Source organism: Pantherophis guttatus, chromosome 6 (genome assembly GCF_059756535.1).
Source record: "Pantherophis guttatus breed Tessera chromosome 6, ASM5975653v1, whole genome shotgun sequence".
NCBI lineage: Eukaryota > Metazoa > Chordata > Lepidosauria > Squamata > Colubridae > Pantherophis > Pantherophis guttatus.
In genome coordinates, this window is record NC_142068.1 from 18909689 (window position 1) to 18917795 (window position 8107).

Consider the following 8107-nt stretch of genomic DNA (forward strand, 5'->3'; position numbering starts at 1 on the left):
AGTTACGTCTGGTGGCCCTCCATGAACAAAGACATTGAGCAATGGGTCTCCAGGTGTGACCCGTGCCAAGAAGTTCGCCCAGCGCCGCCGCAATCTGAAGTCGCGAAGTGGGAGACCCCCAGCAACCCCTGGTCGAGGATCCACATCGACTTCACGGGCCCGATGCAAGGGCGACACCTCCTCATCGTGGTAGATGCCTTCTCCAAGTGGCTCGAGGTGGTGCCCATGGCATCTACCACAACAGAAGCAACGATCCGAGCCCTGCGCCGTCTGTTCGCCACACATGGACTACCGGACGTGCTGGTCTCGGACAATGGGCCCCAGCTCACATCCCTGGCCATGGAGTCCTTCCTGGCAGGACTGGGCATCCGCCACGCCCTGTCCGCCCCTTACAGGCCGGCCGGAAACGGACAAGCTGAACGCATGGTCAGACTGACCAAAGAAGCCCTCACCAAGATGGGCCCGGGAGACTGGCAAGAACGCATAGACAACTTCCTCCTCACCCAGCACATCACGCCACATGCCACCACCCACAAGAGCCCGGCCGAAATGCTGATGGGCAGAAGGTTGAGGTCACCCTTGGACCGGCTGCACCCCCAATACAGCCCGGAAGTGACCGCAACCGCCAGCCGCCCGCTTCGCGCCTTCAGCAACGGAGATTCAGTTTTCGCGCTGAATTTCAACGGCTCTCCTAAGTGGCTGAAGGGGAAGATTGCCAGCACAACCGGCCCCAAATCCTACACCGTCGAGTTGGAAGATGGACAGGTCTGTAGACGTCACATCGACCAACTCCGGAAAAGGTGGGGGGGAGCACACGAAAACCAGCCTGACGAGGGAGGCCTACAACACCCAGACGAGGTAGGCCTACAACACCCCGGCGAGGTAGACCTACCACACCCAGACGAGGTAGGCCTACAACACCCCGGCGAGGTAGGCCTACAACACCCAGACGAGGTAGGCCTACCACACCCCTGCGAGGCAGAGCAACGCCATCCCGACAAGGTCGGCCCGGCACACTACCAGGTACTGTCACGTCGGCAGTCCAGCGAGGTAGACCGGGGCCAACCGCACGGGGGATGGCAACACCAACCCAGCCAGGTGGGCACCCGGCACAACAGGGCCAGGGACTACCAACCCAGGCCGCAAGTAGACCGGGACCTGCCCAGAGAAGGAGCAGCGCACCCCACCAGTGACGACAGCCGACGCCAGCCCAGCCAGGGAGACCGCAGTTCCAGGCGAGTAGACCGGGACCCAGCCAAGACGGGCAACCCACTACCCATGGGCGAGGGTGGCATACGACTCCCTGGCGAGAGGGACCCCCGCCCATCGCAGAAGACAGCCAGGAAACAACAACCCGACCCGGATGACCCCAGGCACCACCCGACGGTAGACCAGGGACTAGGGGGAAGGGAAAGCCAACAACAACCCGGCCAGGGAGACCTACACCACCCCGGCAGGGGAGACCTCCACCGCTCCGCAGAGGTAGTCCCGCAACAACGTCCCGACCAGGTCGACCACCACCAACCAGACGGGGTAGACCAACACCAGCCCAACCGAGGGGACCAACGCCACCCCTGCGAGGTCGGACAGCACAACGACAACCAGCACCACCCACAGCTGGCGGACCGGACCCGAGGGCACCGAGCGGAACCACCACCCAACCAGCAGCAGGCCGGACCGCGACCGAACCGCAGCGCCCGGGAGACCAGGGAGGAGCAAGCGACAAACTTACCGAGACTCAGACGCTCTTCCCGGGTCAGAACCGAGCAACCAAGACGAGGCGATAGATCCACAGGCCAGGAGGAAGACCAACAGAACCAGCCATCCAAGGTCTGCGGCCCGGCCGGAGGCGCTGGGGGTGACCCCGCTCACTCAACAGCCGAACCGAGCCCGGTTCCGGAGAGGGAACCAGGAGACGAAGGAGCCCCGTCCATCCAGGCCGGAGACGGAGAAGAAGTGAGACTGCGCAGGTCAGCTAGGGTGCCGAGGCGTCCTACGTACCTGCGCGATTACGTGACTTTTGTGGACGAGATTTGACTGTTCGGACTAAGGGGGGAGGAGTGTTATGTCCTTATAAGGACATCTGCCCTGATTGGCTGCTAGCCATCGGGCGGGAGATTTGAATCCCTGTCAAGGGGCGGTGCGTCTGCCGGGAGCGAATATAAGGAGAGCTCCGGCAGCGTGCCAGCCAGTCTTGTCTTGCTACGTTGTAACTAATAAAGTTATTTAATGTATCGAGCTGGTCATGTCTTCTGTTCCTGCGCCTGATCTAACACTTTTAAAAGTAAAAAAAAAAAAAAAGCCTCTGATGATTGTGCGGCTCAGCTGGGCATGGGGGGGGCAGGGATTTTTGCTACCGGTTCTCCAAACCACCCGCCACCATCGCTACTGGATCTGGCGATCTGGTCCAAACTGGGAGCATTTCACCCCTGCTTATAGGGTATATCATCCCTGCTTCTGTTGTGTGCATTATATTGTTCATGACAATGAATAGACAAGTCTTGGTCCATTTTATCCTAGAAGTCAGAAGAATTGGGAGACAGCATGGCTGGCCATGTGTACTGGAAAATTATTGTGGATAACTTCCAGTTTAATTTGCATATAGGATGCGTCTAGTATATACGACTATATCTCTATTTCCAAATTAGAGCAAGTTCACACAACATTTAGTTCAGCTAGCAAAAATGTAGCTCGATATTTAATTATTGAACTTCAGCAAACTTAAAAAAAATTAACTGTAAAAAAAATTAAAAAGTAAAACAAAAGCAGGCAAAATCAGGGAAAGAAACATGAACAATGGCATTGTTTACAATATCTATGTCTATATTCATATCTATATGTCCCAGAACTTTTCAAAGCCACTGGAAATACTGTAGATGATTACCATGTCCTAAAAGGAGGGGCCATTGGTTATTCTAGCTTTAATCCTTTTTATATGTAACAACAGTAGAACAGAGATGGGAATTAGGATGTGCTGTTTATTCTGCATCATGAAAGAATCAACATGGTGGATAGGGGTGATTTATTCAATAATGGATGTGTCTGTTCCCTAGAATACATATCAATCATTTTCAGGTACCTACAAATGGAGCACTTGAAGATCTAGCTGGGGTAATGGTGTTATCTCAAGACTTAATGGCTATTATGTTATATAACTTACTTTTTATATTTAAATTTGATCTGTGTTATTTACAAGGACTCAGAATCTTTAGGGTTGAAGCAGCATATAAGCCAAGCCAAGCAAATGATTTCTGATGCTTTTCCTATGGGGTTTCTTTGTTAAGATGACCTATCTGAGCCTGTCCAAGACTTAACACATTTTATTTCCTTCATTTGTAGTTATAAATGATACTTGGTGATTTGTTCCTGAATTCTGAGGATGTACTGCTGGGCAGATCTGGAGATTGGAGGTTGGGAACTGCACAACCTAAAGATTGTCTAGCCCAGATCTCAGATGTTAATCACAAATGGTCAAGAGAGCATTCCTGTTCCAGTATTGTAGATATAGTTTCTCAGACACGTGGAATCCATTGAAAGATTTTTCAGAAACTTTATTAAAATGTCTCTCTGATATTTCTTTAGCGATCGTAGTTCAAAAATGCTTGGGGTGATTTCCTAAGCAATAAACTTTAAAAAAAAATATATCTTTGCAACTGTCTGCTAACCTGTTTTCCAGTGTTCTTAACTACTCTGCATCTGTCTTATTTTCAGCCGAGCTTCTAAGTAGGATCCCCAGCCTCAAAATTCTGGACTTGTCAATCAATGTAAAGTTGGGATGTAGCCTTAAAAATATTGCTCAGGAATTACAGTTTGTCTCAAGGTTGCAAGTATTAAATCTGAATGCATGTGGATTAGAACAAGATGGCTTCCATTCCCTAGGTAAATACAGGTGTTGATTGGGAACTGAGATTTTTTTTTTCAAATTTGCATCCAATCTTTTTTGGGGAAGATTGAAAACTACATGTTGAGGGAGGTGATGAAGATTACTATAGTCAAAGCACAAAAAGTCGGGGCTTGAAGTCAAAATCACATTTTGACTTAAGCCCACATATAGTCATTCCATTTGAAGGATGACTAACAAAATTAGGATCTAACCCATCAAGCTAAAATACAGAGTTGCTCCATTACTGTAATTAAAGCTGAATTGTTCATAATTGAATTGAATTTTACATTTTAGGCATTTTCAGATTTCTAGTTTTTTTTTTTAAATGATAGTTTAGCTAAGATCTTAAGCATCACCTTGCTAAATTCAGCATTTGAAACCTGATTGCTTGAAATAATGTAACATTCAGAATATGAAATCTTGAAATAAACACAAGTTATGAACAGAAAATTAAGTTATATGTTTTTGCTTAAGAATATTTTAAATGTGCTTAACCTCTTAGTGTAGTAAATTAGTGTAGTAAGTTTTATAGAAAAATATTGAAACTAAAATCTAATATCTTAATTCTGAGCTAATCAAAACATGTTAGATTATGCTTCAGCCACATTTCTGTCAAAGGAAAAATAACATAAGTTAGTGAATATGGTGAACAATCAGTTAAACAGCTTTTATCATTTTGGCTGTGTAAATTCAGCATTGTTATATTATGTTAATTTTTTTTTTTTTGGTATTGTATACATCCTTTTGGATGAAATATGATTTATCTATTGTACAAATGAATATGTTATGTGCATGTAATGGTTAGAAAATATAAAATTAGTAAATCTTACCTATTTCAGATGCTGCTTTCCAATATTTATCGGAATTGAGAATATTAGATGTTTCATGCAATAAATTGATTGGAGGAGTTTTCCAGTCTTTGGCTGGTCATTTGGCCAGTTTAAGTAACCTTGAAATCCTGAATCTTCACCAGTGTTGTATTAAAGAAGAGGACATGTTGGTTTTATGTAAGAAATATGTGGAAATGACTTATAATGAATTGTAAAATCATTTAGCTGGGAGAAGCAGTGCTTATCAGCCCATGCAAAAATGGAATCATCAATTCTCCCAGGCTTTTAACAAATCAATTCAAGCAATTTATATCTCAGTACAGTAGCTGAGAGCAGGGCCATTATTGAAAATTACAGCAGAAAAATAGATTTGTCTGGTCGGCTAAGTGAGATAAATATCCCAGTCTAGTCAATTAAATCATCTTTAATGTGTTGTCAAAGATATTTTAACACAATGAGATCATTACTTCAACAGAAGACACTCTTCAAGTGAGTGCTCTCTTCAATATTGGCTATGATGGTCAAGTTGCATTATCTCCTAAGATTGATACTGCTCCATTTCTTATCACTTTTTAAGCTGTTTCTATTATTCCATTTTTCAAAGAATTTATAAATGTTGTGTTCAAGCAAGTAAGGGAAGCAAAGTGTAGAAAAAAGATTCACAGGTCAATACATGGATCTGGTTTTCTATTAATGGATTCAAATATATATATATTTATATAAGTATATAATTATAAAATTATACACATATAACTTTAGTATGTTACCTTCTTTTCAGCCCAGATAATACCTCTTTTGTCAAATCTTCGGGAACTGAATTTATCCTCAAATACAAATGTAGGGATATCCACCTATCATCTTCTTAGCAGACTCCGATTTTTACCAAAACTGACATCTGTGCTCCTCAGCAATTGTGCCTTGCAATATGATTCATTTCTTTCTATAGGTAAGAACACATTAAAATTCTGTCTTTGACTCCTTATGTCTTCCTCCTCCTCTTTCTGGTAGAATTTGTTCCTCTTCCACATATAGTCTGCCTATAGAGGCAGACACTTTTAAAATTAATTTCTGGGTCAATTATTAAAAAATATTCTTCAGTATGTCCAGTGTTAAAATATTTTGCTTCATTCTATAAATTGAAGTCAAGTTTGAGTGTTCTTCTTTAATCATAATCTTTCGTTCCTTTTAGTTCCTTCTAATGTTCAATTTTTAAAATTCAAAACAAAATCCTTTGGGAAGGACTCTTTAGGATTAATTTCCAAGTCTTTTAAATAAATTTAAAATTTATTGGGCCCTTAGTCCATTTGTACATTGTACATGTAAATCTAAAATCATCATAAAATGTGATCAGATGAGTGTGGGATGCTGCAAATGGACATAAATGCAGCCGTGTTGCTGAATGCCAAAGTGTGATCATGTGACTATGGGGGCGAGGTGATCATTGGAACTTTGGAATTATGTCATAATTTCCTTGTTCGAGATACAACGTAACTTTAAACAGTTGCTAAGCAACTGGTTGGAAGTCAAGGACTACCTCAGCGGTGTCACACTTGTGGCCCGCGGACCAGATGCATCATGCGCTGGCCACGGCCATGCCCGTTTTAGCGAAGGGGGAAAAAGTTACAATACGTCACATGATGACATGGTGACATGAGTTTGACACCCCTGGACTACCTGAAAAGGGTTTTGTTCCTTAGTAATAATAAAAGAAGGTTCAGGAGGAATAAAATGTTGGAAAATCAGTTTTATATATTTAGATGAAATCTAATGTGGATGCATAGGGCTGCCTTTCTTTGAGAATATATAAAGGATTGTTGTTATCCTTTTCAGCTGATGCTGTCTCTCATCTTCCTGAACTGAAGTTACTAGACCTTTCTTGGAATAAATGTGTTGGTGGGAACTTGAAGCTGATTCTGAAAGCTTTAAACCCTGATTCCAAGATCCAAATGTTAAGGGTGAGCAGCTGCAGCTTGGTGGATGAAGATATGATTGATTTGGGTAGGTATCCATCCCCTTCCATTCCTCAACACCTGTTCTGTAAAAACTACATTTCACTTTTGGTTTGTTCATTGGGTAAAACATATCTCCTAAATATCACCGTGAGTTTGATCTGGAGGATAGTCTCAGATGGCTCCCTTTTTATTGTGAACTAATCCTTAGCAACAACCTTTCCCAATTTAGTCTCTTCTAAACTGGTTCCCAGAACTCCCAGTAGCCTGGATAAAGACTCAAAATAAAAGGATTAACATTAGAATAAGCAACGTAAAAATGACTGCGGTTTTCCAGATTTAGTTTAGGAAGATGGGGATTACTTAGAAAGCTAGCAAAAAGTCTTCAGTTAAAAGAGACATTATAGTGCACAGGTTTGTTATAGAAGATTGATATTCGGAGCCAACTGTCAATCGCTTTAGTCATGAAAGGGACCTGATAGTAACTAAAAATGGCAGCCACCGACAGCAAGAGAGCAGGTAATTATTATAAACTGTACTAAACGTTTTAAAAAGAATATAAAAAGCCAATAAAACTAATACAGAATAAAGAAAGAAGGGTGGTTGGGGGAAGCAAATGTGCAGAAAAGAAGAGAATAAAAAGAATTAGAAAAAGAGACCTTGGCATTCTTGGAAGGAAAGAAAATGTAATAGACCTAAACTCTTTATGTTTAGTTTTTGTGTGTGAAGCACACAGGAATTCTATGACAAAAGACTAGGGCTTCTTCACTGGTAATTCCATGATTGGGAAAAAGTTCCCTAGCAACAGCAAGTTACAAGACATTGATATTTATTTTTTATAAATAGGGAGCTCACATGGGTCTCCCCTCTCAATTTTATCCTCCTAATGTTGTGAAATAGATTAGTTTAATAAATAGTTATGTGCAAAATCCAACCTGAGAGTACACCTTGTATGTTTTTAAACCCATTATCTACATTTAGAATAAAATAGACTAGAATAACCGAGTTGGAAGGGACCTTGGAGGTCTTCTAGTCCAACCCCCTACTTAGACTGCAAACCCTTTACCACTTCAGACAAATGGTTATCCAAGCTGTTCTTAAAAACTTCCAGTGTTGGAGCTTTTACAACTTCTGGAGGCAAATTGTTCCACTGATTAATTGTTCTAACTGTCAGGAAACTTCTCCTTAGTTCTAAGTTGCTTCTCTCCTTGATTAGTTTCCATCCATTGCTTCTTGTCCTGCTCTCAGGTGCTTTGGAGAATAGCTTGACTCTCTCTTCTTTGTGGCACCCCCTTAGATATTGGAACACTGCTATCATGTCACCCCTAGTCCTTCTTTTCATCATATTAGACATACCCAGTTCTAACAACCGTTCTTTATAAGTTTTAGTCTCCAGTCCCCTAATCATCTTTGTTGCCCCTAATTTCTTTGATTGTTTCTTTCAG

The 8107-nt window shown here is 42.7% G+C and overlaps 1 protein-coding gene across 4 annotated transcripts in view; it reads left to right on the top strand.

Annotated features, from left to right (window-relative positions):
* The window catches only part of LRRC31 (leucine rich repeat containing 31), a 54133-nt gene that overhangs the window by 41444 nt on the left and 4582 nt on the right, over window positions 1-8107 (top strand). For all 4 annotated transcript variants that reach the window (XM_034439008.3, XM_087872077.1, XM_087872076.1 and 1 more), the window contains 4 exons: window positions 3712-3879; window positions 4723-4890; window positions 5492-5659; window positions 6544-6711. In XM_034439008.3, coding sequence (XP_034294899.2) covers window positions 3712-3879; window positions 4723-4890; window positions 5492-5659; window positions 6544-6711 — 672 coding nt within the window. The remainder of the gene's footprint in view (window positions 1-3711; window positions 3880-4722; window positions 4891-5491; window positions 5660-6543; window positions 6712-8107) is intronic.